Source organism: Pelecanus crispus, chromosome 12 (assembly GCF_030463565.1).
Source record: "Pelecanus crispus isolate bPelCri1 chromosome 12, bPelCri1.pri, whole genome shotgun sequence".
NCBI classification, from domain to species: domain Eukaryota; kingdom Metazoa; phylum Chordata; class Aves; order Pelecaniformes; family Pelecanidae; genus Pelecanus; species Pelecanus crispus.
The window spans coordinates 7,177,285-7,199,846 of NC_134654.1; the positions used below are offsets into that span (position 1 = coordinate 7,177,285).

Here is a 22,562-nt window from a genome sequence, read left to right on the forward strand (position 1 = left end):
AAGATTTCTCAGAATCTACCTTCGGATTTGTAAGGGCCAAATTAGTATCAACCACATATTTGCCACGACATTTGTTTTGGCTGGGGGCAGGCAGGGGGGCAGCTGCATGAAGCACTCATCAGATTTCCATCACATTACTAATTGTAACCTGAGCCATTTTACTGGAAGAAATATGCTGTTTCTATCATTGGGAGCAACGAGGAAAGAGTCAAAGAACTGGAAGCAAAAAGGTCCAAATTTCTACTGCTAATATTATTTTGCCCTTTATTCAGGCCAACTGCATTTCTGAAGCACAAGAGAGAAAGTAGAAGAGTTAGGGCCATTTCTAGCAAATCACTTCCAGTAAAAAGTAACTGCAAGAAAAGCACACAAGACAAGAGAGTTCACAATTAAGGATCAGATTTGCAAGTTCGTGCACAAAGTGTAGCTGCAAATTCTTCCAGAGACCAAACTCAATTTCCATTTGATCCCTATGTGCACACAAACAAGGACTGCAGACACGACTGCTGAAAATCTGGCCCTGAACAATTTTACTGAACAAACTGAATTAACAGACTATGCCCACACAGACAAGCACAAGACACAGTGAAATTAGCCAACACCTATACTTTCAGCTGATGGGGCTTTTTTCCTTTTTTTCGGTGTGCACTACACCCAGAAATTGGACCAAGTAATCATTGATTATACTTGTCTCCATTGCTGCTTGTTCTGAGATATTAGCACTGCGACTAACCATTTCAGGCAGCACGTGTTCACCTCTTCCTTGGATGAAAAAGATGCATTCCTGTGATCTACAGTAAAGGCATCAAAATAAATCTATACAACATATTAAACGGTGATATTGCCTCAAGGCTTGTAAGAGAGCAAAGTAAAGCCTTGAGGGACCAGTTTAAAATCATTCACTCCCCTCATATCAAAGTTCAAGGCATCTGAGAGACAGAACTAAACATCAAGACAAGCTTTAACTATACTCTGGTCAATACAAAATGCATTTAATGAATTGTTGTCTAAAACCATTAGACAAGAGGGACAAGTAATTTAGTGTTACATGCAACAGATGTTACTCATACCACAGAACTCTATACATAAAAGCAGTTTCCACCTACATCCTTGATACAAACCAGAAAATTACTTCAGTAGTAATTTAAATACTATTTTGTGATTCAATCTAAAAATTCTATTTTCTCTACAGAACACTGCATGTTTCACTGTCAAGTTTATCCTCAGCAACTTAGTGCTTATAATCCGCTTAGCCATACGTGTCTCTGACATTCATGTTTAAGAAAAAAGTCCTAAAATTAGTCAAACTAATTCTTTAAATAAATGGGTATGCAGTTGGAATTCTTCATATTTAGAAGCTGACAAGGGCAAAAAGCAGCACAGCACCAATTACAGAGAGTAGCTGAACCTATACATTTTGGTGTCACAGAGTTTGAAACACAAGTATTTTACTTTTCCGAATCGCACTGTCAACCTTCTGTCGCATTGATTTACATTAACTGAAACAATATTGCTACCACTTCTCAGTCTAAAAACCAAAATAGATCTCTTAATACTCTTCTATCCCCAGCAAGTTCACTGGGAATTTATTTTGTTTGTTCATTTTTAAAGCAAGGACACTTCTGCCTGCCAAGTTCAACACAAAGTATTTGGTTTAATTTAAGACAGAAGGCACTTTTAACGTTCAGCCTTAGAATACTGAGTGCAGAAACAACATTTACAATTTCGATCCTTTGTTTAAATCTGCAGTTTAATTTTTTTTTTCCAATTAGTTATTAGAAAGAGCAATGATAGCACTATATCACATTTCATTTTCAAGAGCACATTTACTTACTTATCCCACTAAGCAGGTTGCCCTTCCAAGGGCTCTTACGTGTGTCAGGCCTAAAGTTCATTTCCCAATATAGCATAAACCAAAGATCCTGACGAAGATCAATTAAGTAACTGCTTCTTCAGTGCACTACTTGATTATCCCACTCCATCAGTGGTTTCCACTGCAAATTGCAATTCTATACTGCAGCATTCATATAACATCAAACATTAGTAACACTGGTCATCTGACCGCAGTTTAAAAATGAAACAGCTCTGCATGGAAATTAAGTGCTTCCAAAGAACATACTTTGATACACCAACCCCCAATCTGCATATAATATCCCGGTGGCAGCTTTCTATTGACCACTTTAAGCTATTTTCATTCTGTACAGAAATTAATGAAGTTGTGGTTTAATGAACATACTTCCGGTTTCAGCTTTAATTCCATTTTTGTTACTGGAGACAAAAAAAAAAAAAAAAAAAAAGGAACAAACCCCAACCATCATTCTTGTGAAAGCACTAGCAGTGAGTGCAGCAACACGGTGTTCTCTATAGAGCTCACTTCTTCCATTATGTCATTCGACTGTTAGCTGAACACTCTGACAGCTCCTAGGCTAACAAAACTGATTGTACAGTAAATTCTCCAGGGATGAAACCAGTATGTCTAATTTTATTTACAGTATAAGTCCTAGTCAAATCTAAGTCCATCAGCTAAAAAAAAAGTAATACACATACTGTAAACATGGCAACATTAAATATGGTAATGCTAGTCTAGAATATTTAATGTCATGATCACATCTTGTTATACCTGAATTTATATACAGGATCTTTTATAGCAAGCGGAGGGGGAAGAGAGAGAGTCTAGGTTTTGCTGTGGCTAAAACTCCTTCCAAGTAAAGTTAAAGCTTGTCTTTGATTGTATTAGAGCTTTCTTTCATAACCACATTTAAATTGAAGATTAGCACAAAAAAATTAGCTAGGGCCCCTTCAAATTTATAATTAAAAATTCAGTTATGATTCTCAGGGAAAGTGTCTGATATGGAGAATAAAAAATTACTGCAAAATAAACTTAATGGAAGTTGGGTCTTCAGACTGTCAGTCAAAAGTTCAAACAGGCATTATTCCTGTTTGGGTTGGAGTTGCCGTTTCCAGGCCTCGTTCAAATAAACTAGTCGTTTGTAGTTGATGATAAAGAGAATGAAGTTCAGCAAATATGTGATGACGCAGACAATGCAAAATTCCTTCAGCACGAAGTACAGAATGTATGCCAAGTACAATGACCCTACTACAGACACTATGGAGGATGTCATGAGGATTAGAGCTGCTACTGCACTTGCTGTCATACCTGCAACAAGAGAGAGAAAGTTACTACTGCTGCTCTCATTCCCCCTTCCACACAAAGCAAAAAACCTAAGCACTCCAATTCAAACTGAAGGCTACTCAGCAAGTTTGTATTACATAAAAGTCTGTTTAAAATACCATGAGTTCAAGATGGCTGACAAATCGCTATTTGGAGGGGAGCTTCTAGGTTCTGTACGACAGTCCTTTGATAAGAAGTATGTGTAGTATTTACCATCTTCCGTATTCCTGAGTTATGGGAAAGTTACAGGCTGGTCAGGTTATGTCTATCAGTATTAATAGCTTTATAGCAGACCGTGTAGTTGTGAAGAAATATGTATACATTACATTTCATGCACTTTTTTGCCTGCTATCTCTATTACTCCTGCAAAACTTGTATATTCCATTTTTATTTCCTCTCTTTATCGTGCAATCCAATGCTAAATATATTTAAGTGAAAATACCAGTACAGCAACTGTCTTGACACTTATATTATTAATAGCATAGCAGGAAAAAATGCAGTTGCTCTTGTTATCAGTTGGGTTTTTAAGCCCTTTGGACAGATGTATCATTAGACTGGTGCTAAAAAACGAGATAAAAAAAATCACATGCATTTATCTGGTCTCTTGCAGATTGTGCAATGTATAATGCACTCCTCTCATCACCACATACCTGTTACATACTTTAGGCTCTAAAATGAATTAATACTTACCGAGTAGCATTTGTAGTATATAAAACACGAGTCCAAAAACACTGTTTGACTGATTTATTGCACTGTCCTTTCCAAAGATGGAACCCAACAGACCGAATCCTCGACCCCATCTGTAAAACAGTGAAACTAATTAACTTGCTTTTGGGCACCAACTGCTTTACATCAGTATTTTCAATTCATCACTGCTGGGGGGGGCGGGGGGGAAGATACATATATTCTGACATGACCACTGCAGTCCTATATGAAGTTCAGGGTTACCTTCGAAAACCAAGCAGCTTGCAACAGGGGGGTACACTAGGTACAACTTTATCCCACACATTGCTGATTAAAGTTATTTGACACACCAGAAACTACCAAGTTCACACAGTTGCAACTTCACCAAATACCACGTCTGCTTCCTAGGGTTGTAGTTTAAAGCTCTTTTGTCAAATAAATACTTTCTTCCTCCAATGATAGCTTGAGCAGTTCTTTCCACCACAGTAAGTGGCACACACGTTCACTGTACAGCTGAGGGAAAATGGTACAACTTGGTAACTAGTTGTTACCAGCTCTACCTGCACTTACCTCACTTGGTCTGGTGAGCAAGCAAATCAGAACATATGTTTGCACTTCAGCTGCTCCTGATCAGTCTAACACCTTAGGAGGAACCCAAATCTGTCAAGCAGACAAGCTGGGGATGGTACCATAACAAGATTCACAGACCTCATTTGTTAGAAGCCCTCGCACAGTGTGACATTTTGAACTAGCACCTTAACCACAAAGTGACTTTCAACTTTTAGTGATAGGGTAGAAAAGGGCACAAGTCCTACAAAACTGCTGCTGCAGTAAGGGCAATAAAAGATTAAATTAACAAATATATTTGTGCTAGAAATCATTAATTTGATGCCCTAAGGCAGATCATGCCATTATTTGTAAAAGCAAAGCAAGGACCACATTTATTAGTGTCACTTGAAAATATGAAAATAAATTAACACTACTTCAACATGCAACTTAATTCACTTACAAGAGAACGTTAGGATATCTGCCAGCATCTGTTTGGAGCATCAAGTCAAGCACTACATAAATGCAAGGCTAGGTTCACATTATCAGATTAACTGTCACATAACTATGCAAAAAAAAAAAAAAGTGCAATTCCTCACTGCTGCTGCAGCAGAAAACACTAGCGTGCTACATTTTTGCTAACAGAAGTGCAGTCTCCGAATAGATTGTTGCACTAGAGGCAACGGTTCTACTAAACCAAGCATGGGTTTGCTCTCTGCACACTGCAGGAACATTGCTCATATACTTCACCATACATCTGAGACCAGTGAAAGGCTACCACCACATTACAAGCAGTGTCCTCATACGAGAAAGGTACCACAATAAGTACAACTTAATACCATACTTCCTAATCTCACAGCCATTTGTGCGATATTTTTGAAACATATTCAAATTAATCACTTTAATTCAAACTTAGTAACTGTCTGCAATTAACTATTATACTCAAGTCTTGTCCTCTTCTCCCCAAGAAACTGAGCAGAGAATTAGGTGCCAATTCCTAGAAAGCATGCTTACTGCATAAACAGTAAAACACCCAAACATACTTCCAACTAGTTTGGTCTCAAATCTTGTAAATGACTGAAGTGAAATTTATGTGCAAATGTAAAGCTTCAAGCCAGCACAGAAAAGACCAACTTGCTTTACCACAGGAACAAGGCCTCACATCCCAGAGCTGTGAGGGGTTAGAAAGACACAAATTTAACTGCTTGGGAGAGCAGTGCAATACTGCCTCACTCCCTCTGGTTATCCCAGTGCAAGTTTGGGGCTATGCAAACCGTGGGGGACAAGACTGGTTACACATCCTCCCTGTATGAAGGCCAACAGTCCCAATTAGCATATGGTATAGTTTGTGGGTGAAGCTGTATCAAGGATGGATGGCAAAGATTAGGAAATGCAGCTGTGGAGATGCGAGTGCAGCACTTCACAGCTAAGAGAGCCAGGCTTCCAAGAGGGAGAGATTTAAGACCAAACACCATGCAACAATACATAAGCAAACATTATAAAGAAATACTGCAAGTTCCAAAGAATCTCAGCTATGAGATTCCTCCCACACATTCAATGTTATCTGGATTTTAAGTGAGAACTGTTTATTTTTTAGCCTTACTTTGATAAGATGGTCACAGCACATGTAACAATTGTCTCATGTTGTGCAGCTACCAAATGCAGTATTAAAGAGCCAGACAAATATGTTAAAGGTATCATCATTTTGCATTTAACAGTCTGTTTATATTTTTCTGTATTACCACATTTATAGATGCTTCAGCTTACTATCCACAGGTGCAATCTATTGTTCTAGTCTCCAAGTGAGACTTGTTTGTAGGGTGACATTAAATTCTATTTGAACGCACTCAGGCTTTCCTTACCGATAGACTAAACAGCGTAACTCAAAGCGTGCCTAAGTCTGTGGTTCAACATTAGCCTAGCTCAAAATAACTGCAGGATGCTGAATTCCTACCCTCTCCCTGCCCTAGCTGTACGCTCTCACTTCTTCTGATGCTCATGAGATCCTGTCATGTTTGAGAGCAAACTCAAGCTTAAAACACCAGAAACTTTATAGACTACAGAATCTGACCCTACAGCTAACTCTGCAAGTGAAGAAAATGCTGCTAATGGAAAGATAATGAGTTCAAGCCCTTCCTGACAGTCATTGTCCCCAGGTGATCTGTTCATAGCTGCAAAAAGGTCAGAGCATGGTGAAAGCTTTTTCTACATGCAACAGTTCATTAAGTATCTTGTTGGCCTTGTAGCAGCTTTAAGGACATCAAGCATTAAATTTCAGTCCATGGAGTACAGCTCTGATCTTGCATCTTATTCCACACACTTCAGGGCAGCTAAGAAGCCTGTGGTTTAAGACGAAGCGCTTTTACCAGCCTTATAAGGTTTGAAGTGTGAGGAAGTTTTCTGCATCAAACTGAAAAGCAAAATATTTAGACTTTGTATACTTCTATTTCCATCTAATTTCTCTACTGAAGAGGCTAAATCATCTGCTGATACTATCAAGGAGGTCCCAAAACCCACTAAAATGCACAATGAACCAAGTACTTTTGCAAGCAATTGGAGGAAGGAAGAGGACCAAGTATGATCATCTTCCTTCTCACACCAAAATCACGATAACTTTCAAAGTCTAAAAACATATGGCAAACAAATAGCAAGAAGAAAGACTGCAGTCCTAATAGAATAAACTCCAAGAAATAAATCATCAGTAAAAAGGACTATAAACTGCTCAGAAGTTCTTCATAGAACTTGCCTTTCTTATAAAGAATATAATTTACAAGAACTATTGTTAACTCAGATCAATTTTTGGGATACACAATGCTAAGTAAAATGAACGGCACTAAGTAAAAGAGTTGCTTGCACAGCAAGATAAAAGCATAGTCCAACATCACCAACTTTTTCCTGGTACTGACTTGTGGCTCCCCATTCCTGAAGCAGTCAAGTGCTCTGTTGTGAAAATCATGCTGAAGTCACCCTGCATGATTCAGAGCACTATGACAAACACATGTGGCAAGCCTATTTTTGCCACACCCGAGTTTCACTCCTATTAAAACAACAACCAGAAAAAAGGAAATCTGAACTAACTTCAGGGAAGTTTTAAAGTAAATTTTTAACATCTTCCTGTATGTTTCAATTAACTCAAATTCCCTCTCTGTTCAAGATGACAGCCTACTTCACTTCTCATTTGCATTCTCAACTTTGAATGTTCTTTAAAAAAAGTTTTCAGAATAGTGATTCAAGAAATCCAAGACAAAGCATTTAGAACTGTTCATGTAGTTTCCTAACATCTCAAATTGAATACTACAGTGACTTTTAGTCAAAGGTGTATTTCCTTTTATGAAAAGGAGGTCTTGAAAATTATTATCCACCCTCTAAACAGTGTCCCTTTTGGTTTGTGATATTTAACAAAGCTCAGAAGTGTTGGATTTTCGGAAGTTTAAAGCAGTATTTGCACGCACTTGACACTTCTTAACAGGAAGACAAGAACAACTGAGGTCATTTTGATCCACAAGTGTCAGATCTCCAATAAAATCATTACCTCTTTTGCACAATTATGAACATCCTCTTCGTTCCAGAGCAGCATATTATGAGAGTACACTTTAACTCTAAACATTTTACTGTAATTCAGCAGAGACAATACAACTGGCAGAAAGGCAACCAGGAGAACCTCATGCAGTACACTAGTATCTCAGTCATCATAAAGGACAAGTAAGCAACCTCCATGTTTAACAAGTTAAAAAGCTGTAAGAGTTATCAGTATTAGCTCAAAAAGCAACTGAATTCCAAGCCTGCCAAACACAACAGTCAAACAAAAAAACCAGTACATATTTAGCCAGGAGTCAGATTATTATCTCATCCTCCCTCTGTAAGAAATGCTATACTGTTTTTTCTAGCCAAGCACTCCAATTCTGACAGTTACCTGCAGGAGATGTTTTTAAGGGCTTTTACAAAGAGATCATTCCCCAAGATGCTCTCCTTGACCTCAATCATCATTACATTAAGAATCGGCGTAACAGACTTCTGAACCGGGGTTTCACCTGCATCAACATGCTTAGTAGCCTACCTTGAAGCCCTCCTGAAAGTACCGAGAGACAGTTTCTGAACACATACTTTTGACCTCCACAACATCCCCCAGTAATGAATTCCGGAATCACATCACCTAATTTTCACTTGTCAATCCTTATTTCTCATGTCAAGAAAAGAACTAACTACTCTATATTCATTTTAACATGAAAACAACCATGCTAGATCAGGTCAAGTCCAGCTAGCTTCAGCACCATGTCTGTGACATCAGGGAGTAGCAGATGCCTTGAACAAAGCACACGTCCCAGTTCACATTCTAGTCTCCTAAACATCTAGTTGAAAGTGCTATCAAATCCTTCAGGAGACCAGATTATTAAATGGCATGTATGATTCAAAGTCTAAGAACACTCCATATTTGTGCAGCAGCAGGTTTTCCAACACGTTTCTCTCTCTCTCTCAATTTTTAGGTTCGCTGCAATGAAAAGGGCAAACAACAGTAATAAAAGATTATATTTTCAGAGAGCTGTAAGTAAAGAACCCAAGTTCTGTTTTCTGAGTAGTAGTAGCTTGCTTAAAGCCCCTCATTTCAGGATTATTTTTCATCCCATAAGCACTGTTTCATTATCAACAGCAAGCATCATTTACCACTTTGTAACCCTGAGGAAGCAATACATATATTCTAAAAAAGCCTACACTTGACAAGTGATATGCACATTTCCTTAAGTGTCATCTGACTTCTGAGATAAGTTACACTACAGAATGAAAGTTCTCGGGAGGGGAGCAAAGCTGGCCTATGCTCACACATTGCCTTCAGTGAAAAGCTCATATAAAGGTCAAAGGATCTGGAGCATGTTAATACTTAGCAATGTTAAGAAACTTTGGTTGCAGCTTCTTTACAGCTTCACTAGAGGATTTTGGATTAAACCTAGCTCATGGTTACAAGGTCGCTTAGGCCACTCTAACAGTTTCAATAAATTAAGTAAAAGCCTTAAATTAGAAGCCATAAGAAAGAAAGAAATGAGATTAGAAATTCCCATTTGTAGGCTTGCCAAGAGTGCTTAAAATTTTTGATTCACTTAATTTCATGTTTAAATCTATTAGCAGTATTTACCACAAACAAATGAGATTTTGTTCTACATATCCTCCAGCTCTACCTCAGAAAGAGTCCAAAAATATCTCAGTGTCTAGATCAGCAAAATCTCAAGCAGAAGACAGTGGTTAATTATTTTATAGCAGTCTTTACAGAAGCACTGGTTATTCAAGCTACAAGCCAACAGCATTGTATTCCTTCTACATAACCTCTTCTATTAAGCTATCATAAATGAAGTCTGAATTTGAACTACAGGCACTTTGTAAAATTTACTTTGCATCAGGCAAAATAATTTTCAGCCCTACTGCAAATTCTAGTCAAGCTAGGAATTATATATTTACGAAAAGCAAAAACACACGTTTGAGATCAGATCACTGTAAGCAGGAAAAAAACCTTCATGTAGCTAGGGTACTGCTGTATTTTATAAAAGATCTGCCTCAGCCACTATATAGTGTATCAGTCTGAAGTATTAAGTCATCAATTTTCCATTAAAAAGATTAGACAAAAATCACTTGAACTATCAGCTTCTACTGCTTTGGGAACAACCTGCTTTAGAACTAACGAAGCTGGTTTTCTACAAATGTTCCTGAAACCCCTTCCTTCCCTAGCATGCAGAATAACTAGATCCCTCCCAGCTTACACCCTCCAGCCTCTGCAGCCTGCCTCCCCAATCAAGTTCATTACCTATCAGCTCTGTCTGAGTCCAATTGCCTGTCTGCCTAGCAGACCAAATGGGACAGATAACCTTAGCCCACACAGCAGGCTTTTTTCCCCTTCAGCACAGGTATTACTCCGAGTCCCTCTCCCCTCCTCTTTATAAAATTTTATAGAAACTTTAGTAACTTGTATCCTTTGTTAAATTTTGCCATATAAAAATGAAAAATTATAAAATAATTAATACACAACACAGGCAAAATCTTCTCAGAAACAAGGCTAAAAAAGCAGGATAATACAACCTTTCTTGGCCTCAAGTTGTTTGCGCTTTTTTGGCTCAATATCCTTACCTGTAAAACTCGTATCACACTCATCTAGCTACAGCTATAGCAATCCACCATTGTCATGAACCTGCACCAGTCCAAATCCTGCTGAAGCAAAGTGCTTGACACACTAGATGAGTTCTGTCTACACTGATTTCCCCCTGCCCAATCAACAAACTAGAGATCTTCAAACCTTCCCTCAGAGAGCAAAAACAATGAATCCTTGCTACAGAATAACTTGAAAAGCACCATTACACCTGCTATCTAACAATTTGCAGAACTCAGAAATAAACAACAACCAATTTTAAATCACAGGATAGATTTTTACCTCAGCCTCAGGAGACCACATTTTTATGTAAACTGCTTCGGTAGCCTAAGAACCAGAAATCTGATTCCTGTTGAATGACCACCAGCTGCTCCACATACTGCCCTTCAGCAGTTTAATCAAAGTTCTATCTTTTTCTGCACAGAATCAAAGATGCCTAACAAAAACAGTAACTTGGCTCAGGTTAGAGAAATTACTGACTAGCAAAGACTTACAAAACTAGTAAAATTTAAAAAAAAAGCACATGAGCATCTTTTGCCTATGCTGGTTCACAAGAATGGACTAAACAAGCTTCCCCTTTTATACTACCTGCATAAAGCTAACTTCACCATTTCTCACCTTACATCAGTCACTAACAATTGCAGCTGTCAACCTCAAACATATCTGAATGCTTGTTTACAGCAATAAAAAAAATGCTGGGACATCAGGAACTTACCATTAATATGAAAGATAACTGCTATATAATGTTCTTAACCTGGAATCAAGCAAACTTGACAGACATCAAGTTTACAGGAACTGCCCCACAACAGAACTGAATGGGAACCTGCAATATAAACATCAGGTTAGGGAGGAGGTCAGAGAAGTTTTCTTCCATGTCCCATTTCCTTAGATAATGGGGTTGTTCTTGTCAACTTGATCTCTGTTACGGTCTGCACTCTATAAAGATGCACTGGAACAATAGTTCTGGCAAGGTGTGCTTCACTGAAAAACCAGCACTGGCCAAAGTTTTAACTGCAATATCTTATAGCATAACTGCACACCCGCTCTGCAGAGGAATAGGCTCTACACCAGCATAATTATACTCACACAACATAGCATTGAAGTTCTACGTCACAAAACTAAGCAATTCAAACATAACAGGTCTAAATTCAGTGTATAAATGATTTATGAAGGTGAGCAGAACAAGACAATAATACTACAGTTGTCACAGGCCATGCTTGGCAAATCCAGTAAAGCAACTGCACATCTGCACAGATCTGTCCACAACACGTGCAAAATTTTACAGATGTACATTTTCAAGAGCTACCAGATTATTCTTTTGGTGCATCCACTAGAAGACGTAAGGCAGACACACATATTAGACTTTTTCAGAACAGCCACTTCAGAGTGGCTCAAACACAAGATGACAATCCAAGACCTTGCATTGTTAGCATAAAGCTCAGAACAGGGAATCCCTAAAATATGTCATCTATCAAATTATATCCAGATGAACACAGAGTCTTAAAATCCTATTTTGATTCTAGAACTTCTTCAGTGAGTTGGCTAAAGATATCAACTCAGATCAATATTGACTATTTCCAAACCTCTTCACTTACGCAGCTGGCCAAAAGCTACAAATATTGCTAAAGATATACAGTGGCGTGCCCTTTGGTCATTCATGCCAGCTATCTTAAGCCTGTATTAAAGTTATTAAAGCATTAACACATGCCAGGCTACAAAACTTCCTTCAAAAAGAGCCATCCACTAATCTGCTCTGCAGAAACCTTATATTAATCAAGACAGAAAGCAGAAACACATTAGAAGACCCAAAAGTCTCCCAGGGCACACAAAAGAACAGAGCAAAAAGCTCTGGGTCTCTGCATTACTACTTAAATGACACATTTTATTTCAAGCCATACCACTATCCATATCACTTGAAACTTGTCTATTAGTTTAATTCCCTGTGTGAAACTATTGTAACAGCAAAACCAAAAATATTTTTCAGGAACTGCTATTAGCTAGTTTCATTATAAATAAAACCATTCTTGCCACTTAATTATTCTCAAATATAAGACAGCAATTCACTTAAAACTTCTACAGCAACTGCCAAATGAAAGTGTTAAGTATTTCCCCTAATACCTTCCCTTACTATACAGTCCTTAGCTGTTTTTCTTTTTAAACTATTTAATGGACTTTCCCCATGATAAAAGCTTGAAATATGCTGACCATTAATATTTTGAATAAGGGATACTAGGAAGGTATCTTTCCAGCATAATCTTCTGGATGAGTCACTCTCCGATATAAGATTTTCCATGCTCCTCCCTCCGCATGCTGGTAATCTTTACAACATTTCTGTTTTGTTGTTGTGCCAATACCAGATCTGGCTTAAAAGCAAGACTTGGAAATACTAACAGCTTATTAGTGAAAAAAATCCCCCCCCCAAAGACCAGAACTTAGTTCCAAAGTAACTCAGCTCAGCAAAGAATATGCTAATTTAGTCTAATTATTCTATACAGGTAAAATTAATCCCAACACCATGACGTGATTTTCAAAGTTCAGTCCACCACTAGACTCAACACATGAAACGTGAAGATCATTACATTCCAAGTTCCATTAGTAAGTCTAGCTTAAATAAAGTCACACAAGTGAATGAACACCCTAGAAGCCAATAAAAGCCACAAAGTACAAGTCTGTCACCCCTCTGACTCTGTAGAGTTAACTCTGCTAATCAGCTAACATAATTTATGACTGCTAGTGTAATAGCTTAATGAGAAAAGAAACAGTTGAAATTTAAAGCTGCATTACATGTGAAAATACTGGAACGCCATATTTGACACTGCTATCTCAGCGAAATAGTTAAAAGTTGCTTTTAGAAATCAAGTTTCAGAGAAACTTTGGCAACACGTGGTAGTAACAAGGCATATTCAATTGCAGAGAGGGAGAAAGAATGACTGATGGATAGGGAGCTGCGGCAACATGGAAAAGAAGATTAATTTCTTTCAATGTTATTCTTACTTCAAAGTTTAATAGCTTGCCCTCTTGTCTTAGTTTTAAAGCAATACTCCTTTTTTGTGTGGGTCCTGTACAGTGTAGAAAGCACATTCTTCTCCAAATATGGTTTGACCGAACAGAACTCACACACTCCTTTTCCACAAACTCCTTTTACCACCTGCTCTAATTACCATGAGCTATCCTGACATTTGCAATACTTCAGTCTTTAAGCATGATTCTCCTAGCAACTGCTAGTGAGATTTTAGTTGATTTTTTATCCCTAACTGCTTGTAGTATTATATAGACTACCTGCAGTAAAGTATTTACAGGTCTTACCATGGCATACACAACATTTCAGCTGCAGCATTACTAACAAGCACTACAATTACCAAACATTATTCCATTATTAGAAATACCTAAAGATATAATTGGAATTATTTTACTTCTTCAAAGTGTTTAGTAAGCATGCATTAAAACTATTACTTCAAATTCCCTGTCTCAATAGCAGCATTTGCAATAACAGTAAAAAGCTAATGAAGGACCAATTCTATACAAGAACAGACTACTACAGAGGCTACTTAGGTGCTTAAATCCCCGTTATTCTCTTTTTACCTCTATAGCTGTGGTAAATTTGAGATTACTGACAATACTCACAGGGTTTAATCTCAGTAGCCTATGCATAACTTAAACTTATAAATTAAAATTATCTGTCAAGCTTATTGAAGTCTTCTTCCCCTTTAGACTGCAACTTCTCATTTCAGGACACTTCTCAAACGTGAAACGTGAAAAAGCACCTTCACAAACTAAACATTATCTGATGACAGACAGAAAAGCAGAGTTAAAGCCCTCATTCAATCACAAGAACCTCCCTTCAGACATCTGTAGATACACATCTCTCTGTAACATAACACAATCCCTCTCCCGTCACCACAGAAATGGTTTTAAGAATAAGAGTTCCCTGTATGTTTTGCCTAAACAATTGAACCAGCTTCCACCTTGACAGAGTATGGACATATTCTCCCCTAATGGCCTGTATGATAATACAGCAAGTACCTTTATAAAAACTGTGACAGCTTTTATGCAGGTGACACTGGGGGTGGGGGGGGGGGGGGGATGTGTGGAAATCTCAAGTACTTATTTAGCTGAAGATACTAACATGATAATAACAAAATTCTCATTAAGAAAAAATAGGAAGCATTTAATATATACATTTGCTGAAGAACCAAAACCCTCCCCTTCCCAGCTCCTTACCAGTGGATACCTTTGCATATGTCTTTATATGCCTATACACACTCACATATATATATATATATATATATATGCATGGAGGCATTTTGAGACTGCTGACAAATCATCTTATTCCTTTAGTTGAAATACTTGAGAATATGCTTTTCAGAGAGTTTCTTCACTAAATTACACCTGAAAGTATTTCCTGTAGCACATTTATACAGGTAGCACTTGTAACTATACAGCAGGTTAAGTCTTTTCATTATTGTAATTCAATCAACTAGTTACTTGGCAATAAGTCAAGCTAGCAGCATATTCAAATTTATACATTGACTCTCCTAACAGAAAAAAGAACCATTGACCTTTAGAAAACAACTGCTAAAGTAATTACTGACAGGAAACCTGTAAAATAAATCAAGATTTGGATTAGGCTTTTGCTGCTGAGGCATACAAATCTCTCTCAAATTAAGCACTTCCTCTGTATCATGAAGACAATTTTCTGTGCTGCCAGGTAACATTATAATGAAAAAGCAATTTGGATACTCCAATTAAAACCTCCCAAATCCAATCATCTACAATTGTACATGTTTATGTTGGCCTCAACCACTAGTCACACCTACAGCATTTCACTCTAACGTGCACTTGCCACCAAAATGCCTGTCACTCTAGCTAATTGCCATTGATTGCAACACGGAAATTGCGGGTGCCTCACCCTCCAGCCCGTAGCGATCCCCCAAAAAAGCCACCCCACACCAGCCCTCCAGGGAAGTGGCTGCCTAAACCGGGAGCCCCGACACCCCCCTCCTCGGCCTGCCCGCCCTGTGGCCCCCAGCACAGGCCCAGCTGGCCAGCCCCCGCTGCGCCTCAGGCAAACCCTCCCCGGGACGAGCCCTGGCCCGCAGCCGCAGGCTCCTGCCGCCCGTACGCTCGGCCAAGCCCGCCCGCCGCCGCCGCCCCGCTCAGAGAGCCGGGCCGGACCCCCAGCAGTCCCCGCCTTAGCCTCCAAGGCACCGGAGGCGGCGCTCCGAGGCCCGGCCCCGCTGCTCCCCGTGCCCCCAGCCCCTTCTTCCCGCGGCGGCCTGAGGCGACGGCGGTGGGTCCCATCCCCGCCTCACCTGGAGGTGATGGCGGCGGAGCAGCGGACCCGCTCGCTGAGGTCGCACAGGGCCTGGTAGTGGAGGTCGCGGCCCTTCTCCCGCTCCAGGTGGCAGGCGTAGAGGGAGAGCAGGATGCCGGCCGCGCACACCACGGAGCGGGCCACCCGCTCCCAGCGCGGCACCGACACTCGCAGCAGGACGGGCGCCGCCATCTTACCCCCTCCCTCCGCCTCAGCCCGCGACGCGCGCCCGGCGCCGACGAGCCGCGCACGCGCGCCCACACCCCATTGGCTCGCTGGGCGGGCGCGCCCGTCCCGCCCCGCCCCGCCGACGGCGCCGGACGTGGCGCTCCGCGACGACGTCACGTCAGGCCGGGGCGGGGGAGGGGGGGCGTGGCGCGGCCGGCGGTTATGGTGCCGCCTGGCGGCCATCAGGAGGCACTGCAGGGCACCCCCCCCGGCCCGGGCCGCCCCCCCCCCGCCCCCCGATTTCAGCAGGAAAATCCGTTTTCCTCCTTTTTCCTCAGTTCTGGGCCGCTGGGGAGAGCTGGGCTGTTCCGGGGAGTGCTACGAAACCCGGCACGGCTGAGGTGACCCTCAGGGCTGACGTGCCCCTTGGCTATAGCTAAGGCGGCGTTGGTCTCCTAGACAGGTACTCCAGTGAGCGCTCCAGGTTTTTTCCGTGATTTTGGCGAGAACGAGCCAAACCGCCGCAGCCTGCAGCCACGCAAAGCCCATCTGGTGCCTCCTGCACAGAGGGACCTTGGTGAGGGCCTGTTACATTCCCAAAGTTTACCCTGAGACATTCTGGGATGTGTAATTTGGACAAGCGACATAAAAAGCGCATTAAAAGTTTGGTTTTTTCTAGCGCACACCATAGCCTGGTGTGCCGCCTGGCTCCACGGCAGCTGTCGATGGATTCTCCCAAGACTTGCTTGGCCTTATCTTTGGAAGACTACACTTCACACTTGAGCAACGGGATTTCGTCATCTGTTTCCCAGATCTAGGATCACATTCGTTTCACACCTCTAAATATAGCCAGCAGACCTGTGAGTCAATAGCGCTAGTCAGAATTAGACGGATACAACCAAAGGCAATCAGGGCTGGATCTTCTTTCTTTCGTGTGTCTCTGGTTTCTATTAAAGTAGCACCAATACCTGTCTGGCTGTAGTTTAAGAAACCGGCTAATATCTCTGGTCTACCAACACAGAAGTCATCTAGTAGCTGAAGATAAAACAATCTTTGCTTACTGTAAACACCCACCATAACCACCATTATTGCTTTATTCTGAGGATGCCCACCGGCTCCTTCTTCCCTTCCCCATTTTCTTGTACGCACATTATTGCCGGGCATTAGCAGATGGAAGAGCGAGTCAGTACAAAACGAAGCTCTGCGAGCTTTCCCAAGGAAGGCAGGATGACAAAACACAATGGCAGTATTCATACCAGCGGTTATGCCGTCCGTGCCTTCATTGTTCTGCAAAACAAAACAAATTCAAAGAGAGACGTGTTGCAAAATGAGTTCAGCAAGAAGAAGGAATCCCTCTGCCAGCAAAAAAAGGGAAATTGAAAACTATTAATTAAAAAGAGTTGAGAAAAACATTCATTAAGAAATGAGTTGTTTGAACTCTAGCTAGCGTATAAACTAAATTAAAAATCTCCCGGTGTCAACGCTGTGCCTTCTGCTATCAGTGGGAATGAGGGGAGAGGGACAAGGGGAAAGGAGCAGAGATGACGGGGCAACCGAAAAAAATAACAGATGTACTAAAGCTGCAGGAGAATAAGTCACTCTATCTCATATGTTTATAGCTTGGCCCTTAAATAAGATGAGGTCTAGTCAAAGCTCTTCCCTTTTGTCAGCCGTATGGACACCATGGGAGGTTGGGCCCCTGGAAGCATTGCCCAGGCTGGCAGCAGCGGATGGAGGAGCAGGGCTGAGCTCTGCCCTGCCCTGACAGGGTCTCAGCGGTCCTGCCTTCCTCCGGGAGCTATCCACCGGGCCAACCGCAGGAGAGAAAGTGACAAATCCGGAGTGAATTACTTACTGTCCGTCTGGAGCGCAAAACTCATAACGCTTTCACAGGCATTTGACAAACCCCCAAACCCAGAGCTGCTGAGGAAGCAGCCAAAATGGAGGGAGGCCAAAAGCAAAAAAGAACCAGAGAGAAGACGCGTGCAGAGATGAGCTCCTGCGGCAATGCCAGCAGTCTGCGCTTACATGGATGCCGCTGTTCTGAATTGCAACACATTGTTTATATTTACCTCCTAATCATTTTTACATTAACAGCAACTGCTTTTCCGACCGAAGCTTTGCTTTTGGATCATCATCACTATATAAACCCATAATATTCACACTTCCTTCATCAGACAATAGTTACATCCCCTTACATACAAGATGTTGAAATGACTGGTCTTATGTAGCTACCTCCCTTACAACTGAATAAACTGTGAACAAGCAATTTTTTGTCATGATAACAGATTTATAATGAAGTGATAATGATGCAGGGCAGCAATGGCATTTTGGGGATGAATGTGTGTATACGTACTCTAAGGACAAGAAGCGAGGTGCTTGCTTATGATGGGAAATGGAGTTGTTTGAAATGTCACTTTTTGTTGAGCCTAATTTAGGGAGTTTATTAACTCACTAGGCCTAATCCTGTGTATGCTAGTCATCTGGACCCTTTTCATTATTTTCAGTAGGTTTTAGACCAAGGAAAAAACCAACTTGTGTGCTATCTTAACTGAGTAAGGAAGGGATCAGATTTCAGTGGAACGGTTTTACCTCTGGTATACCTGGACTTAGGTAGCAAACTCAAGGGACTATATTTTAATTATATTCCAAGTTATATGGCATAACTTGTGCCTTTCTCCTTATCCTTATTAAATGATTCATTCTTTTCTAAAGCTCTGCTAAGGTTCATAACTCCTAGCAGATTCCAAAAAGAATTTGTTTTGTCTAAAGAACTCCCTCAATTTAACAAAGTGCGTGCAGTGTCGTTCACTTTATTGTAACAGCTCTGGACCTAGTATCACAACTACGCAGTAGAAGGCCTGACTTTTATTTATTCTCTTCCATTTGCTATTTTTATTGTGCTCCTCTCCCTAAACTACGCAATACCAGTCTTTTCAAGCCGTCTTTCACCATCTGTCTCTAAACTTCCCAGCATATTTTCTTTTTTTTAAAAAAAAAACAAAAAAAACCACCAAAAAAACCCAAACAGCCACCTTCCAAGCCCTGATTGAGGTGCGCAGACCCCCTGGGACAGCCGAGACAGGGTTAGGCCTTGCCGGAGCGACCGGTGACCGTGGCGCTGTCATGATGTATCGTGTTAGAGCCGCTGTGTTGAAAATCAATAAATCAACTGGTAAATTAATGAATAAACTGTAAAAAGACACCCCTCAAAATATGGACAGCGCTTTAGAACACCAACCCGAAGAGCACGTGCCAGCCCGTGCGGATGGTCTCGTGCACGGGGCTGAGGGGGGCCAGGAGGCGCCCTCGCTCCTTTTTGGGGGCGGATGGCGGCAGCTTTTTGGGGTGAAACCCGGCAGTTCTGTGAGAGGCCGAAGGGCTTTTGGGGGCTCCTTCACGCTGCCTCGCGTGCCACCTCCGGGCGTCTCCACAGAGAGGGCGATTCTCCCGGGGCAGGCGCACGTTCACACACGGTTAACGTGTTTATTTCTGCAGAGGTACCCGCCGCCATCCCTCCCCCGTGTTTATTTCTCCAGAGGCACCCGCCGCCATCCCTCCCCCGAGCCGCCGTTTCCCGCCGCGCGGCAGCGCCTCAGGGAGCGGGGGCGGGGAGGCGGGGGGAAGGGGCGGGGCCGCCGCAAGCCCCTCCTCCCCGCGCGGCGTTACGGCAGTGACGCAGGCGCGCGCGGCGGGTGTCGGGTGACCTTCAGAGGCGGCGGCTGGCGGCGGGCGGCAGGCTGCAGGCAGGCCCAGCTCGCCCTGTTCTCTACTCGCCTCTCCTCGCCCCAGCAACCTCGCCCGCCGCGATGCCGAGGGGTGGCCGAAGCCGCACGTCCCGCGTGGCGCCCCCCGCCAGGTGAGGGCCGCTGGGCCCCTTCCCTCCTCTCCTTCCCTTCCGCGCCCCCGTGTAGGCCGCAGGCCGCAAAGGCCTTTCCGCCATTCCAGGGCTGCGTGATGTACTCGGGGAGGGGGGGCGGCTGCTTTGAGCTCGGTTATAGCGGGGTCGGCGCTTTGCGGGGATGGAAGTGGATCTCATTAGCGGTCGCTGGGCGGCAGGGCCCGGCCATCCAGTGCCTGAGTGTTAAGGCCCTATTTAATCAGCCCCGTTTGTGTTGTATCTCGCTTTCCGCAAAATAGCGCAGTCCTTTGGGGCGTGGGGGTGCGGCTAGTCTTTAAAAAGCAGTCAAAAAGAAGCCTGTAAACTTTACCCTGTTGTGCATAAATCATTCACCAGAACATTGAGTTCTTGCCATCAACGCGGAGGCTGTAACAAGGAGGAACTGCAAATGCTTGTGCCCTGCAACCAGGTGGCCTCTGCCCCGTGTGAGTTTAGAGTGATGATGTGAGGTTTCTCTTTATGTCCTTGCAGTCGGGCACCACAAATGAGAGCTGCATCACCAGCGCCTGCTGCTCGGGCGCCCGTCCCAGCAGCAGCACCGGCTTCAGCTGTGGCTGCTCCTGCACCGAAGCAGCCTGGTCTGATGGCACAGATGGCTACAACTGCTGCTGGAGTTGCTGTAGGCTCTGCTGTAGGCCATACCATAGGTCATGCGCTTACAGGAGGATTTGGTGGAGGAAGCAGCTCTGAAGCTGCGAGGCCTGATATCACTTACCAGGTAAGAGGAAGCATAACTGGATGCCAGCTAATGAGGTGCAGCTAACTTAACAGTTATGTATAGGCTGATGTAATTGCTATAGACATAAAGACCACATGAATCATGGCTGGGAAAGCTGAGGTAACTTTAGCAACTCAGTCTCCAAGGTAACTACCACAATCATTGTGAGTATCTTAAAAGTAGTTCAAAGGGATACATGAGTGATATGTGCTTGTGGTAGGGTATTAGTGTTGTGTTCTACTGTAGTGCTTGTCTGATTCAGACAGGACTTCTGTATTTCAGGTCTGATGACACTAAGATCTACTGCAAGGCCTTTTTGCACTGCTCAGACATTAAGATAATGCTGTTACCTTGCCCAGGTGCTGTCCAGAGTTACCTAAGTGTTTGTAACTTATAAAACTGTGTCACACTGCTGCTGGAAACTATTTTGTACTTCAGCCCATTATTTGTTTTCCATTTTAAAAGTAACACAACATTTTGACTAAAATGCAGGGAAGAAATACACAGCATGCAGTACTGGGGTGGTGCGGCTTTGTAGGCTGGAGCTGATGAAAGGGCTCTTACGGAGGTGTCTGCCATTTCAGGAGCCCCAGGCAGCTCAGCCTGCCTACCAGCAGCAGCAGCAGTCGCAGTTTGCTCCTTGCCAGTATGAAATGAAACAATTCCTGGAGTGTGCGCAGAACCAGACTGACCTCAAGCTGTGTGAGGGCTTCAGTGAAGTACTGAAGCAGTGCAGGTTTGCTAATGGTAAGTAGACAGTGCTACCAGGCAACTACTAAATGAAATAATCGGTAAAATAATCATGGGAATGATGTCCTGGGTTTTTTTGATCCATCTGTAAAGAATGGGGATTGATACAGAGCAGATACGCTGATGTCAGTTAAAGCAAGTTGCTGTTCTGTTTGGCTTCCTGTTTTGGTCCTCTGCATGTAGATGGAGGTGGTGGGCTGGAGAGGATGAATTCTTGAAGCTTTTGTGCGGAAGCTAACTATTTAGGAGAGTGGCAGCAGCAGGCTTGGAGAAGCAGCAGAGCATTGCTGGCCTGTAGCAAGTGCCTGTTTGGCACAACTGACAAAACCATCCTGACCTGGGGGGAAGGAGGCTGCTGAATGCCGGTGTCCGGTGGGCTGCTGAAGTCTGCAGTTCAGCATGTCCCAGCAAATAGATGAGGGGAGAGGGAACACCCTAACACACATCTGCCTTATAGCAAGGAAGACCATCTGCTGTTCAGGGCTTCCAAACGTACTGCAATTAACTGTGATAACTTCTTACTTTACAGGTTTAGCCTAAGCCTTCAGAACAAGGTTGCCGAAGACCATCATATAAGAACTGACCTATGAATGAAAAAAAAGCTTCAGTAATAAAGTCTAAAGCTGTCTGATATCTTGTTAGTTCATATATTCACACTATTGTCCTCCTTGTGGCTTGATTCCTGCCATAGCCGCTACACATGTGATACAACTTACAGCAGCAAATTAATTTAGCACAGAATGGAAGAATGAATAACAAAGCAGAATGAGCTAACTTGGGTTAACTGGTTTGCTGATTGTTGTGTTGAATGTAAGTGATATGCTGTATAAATAAACTTCTCTCTAGAAGTACCTTGCTTTAGTGGACTTTGGAGTTGAGTCTGAAGGGTGAGCAGGTGAGAAGGGGATTTTGGGAGGCTTCTGTCTGCCTGCCCGCTGTGCTGCCGGCAGTGGTGCCCGAAGGGCTGGAGGTACAGGAGTTCAGGAACACCCATACGTAGCTCAGTGGTTGCCAGACATCTCCTGCTTGGGTGTTTGAACCCTGCTGCTGATTAAAACAGGTAGTGATGAGGGAGGCTGTGTCTGACTGCTATTCTGTGTGCAGTGTGTCTCCATTCCCCAGTGGCCTCCTGTCATACTTTTAAAAACAAGCTCTGTATTCAGATTCAGGAGATCCTGA

At 42.5% G+C, this 22,562-nt stretch overlaps 2 protein-coding genes across 2 annotated transcripts; one reads left to right on the forward strand and one right to left on the reverse strand.

Annotated features, from left to right (window-relative positions):
• Window positions 1-2,899: 2,899 nt before the first annotated feature.
• On the reverse strand, window positions 2,900-16,038 carry VKORC1L1 (vitamin K epoxide reductase complex subunit 1 like 1). Its single transcript, XM_075719797.1, has 3 exons — window positions 15,845-16,038; window positions 3,863-3,972; window positions 2,900-3,157 (listed from the first exon to the last, which is right to left on the reverse strand). Exons 1-3 carry the CDS (start codon window positions 16,036-16,038, stop codon window positions 2,931-2,933), a joined length of 531 nt encoding a protein of 176 aa, XP_075575912.1. The 3' UTR covers window positions 2,900-2,930.
• A 3,762-nt stretch (window positions 16,039-19,800) lies between these two features.
• CHCHD2 (coiled-coil-helix-coiled-coil-helix domain containing 2) lies at window positions 19,801-22,234 on the forward strand. Its single transcript, XM_009480988.2, has 4 exons — window positions 19,801-19,873; window positions 20,387-20,633; window positions 21,218-21,380; window positions 21,913-22,234. Exons 1-4 carry the CDS (start codon window positions 19,824-19,826, stop codon window positions 21,921-21,923), a joined length of 471 nt encoding a protein of 156 aa, XP_009479263.2. The 5' UTR covers window positions 19,801-19,823; the 3' UTR covers window positions 21,924-22,234.
• The last annotated feature ends 328 nt before the right edge of the window (window positions 22,235-22,562 follow it).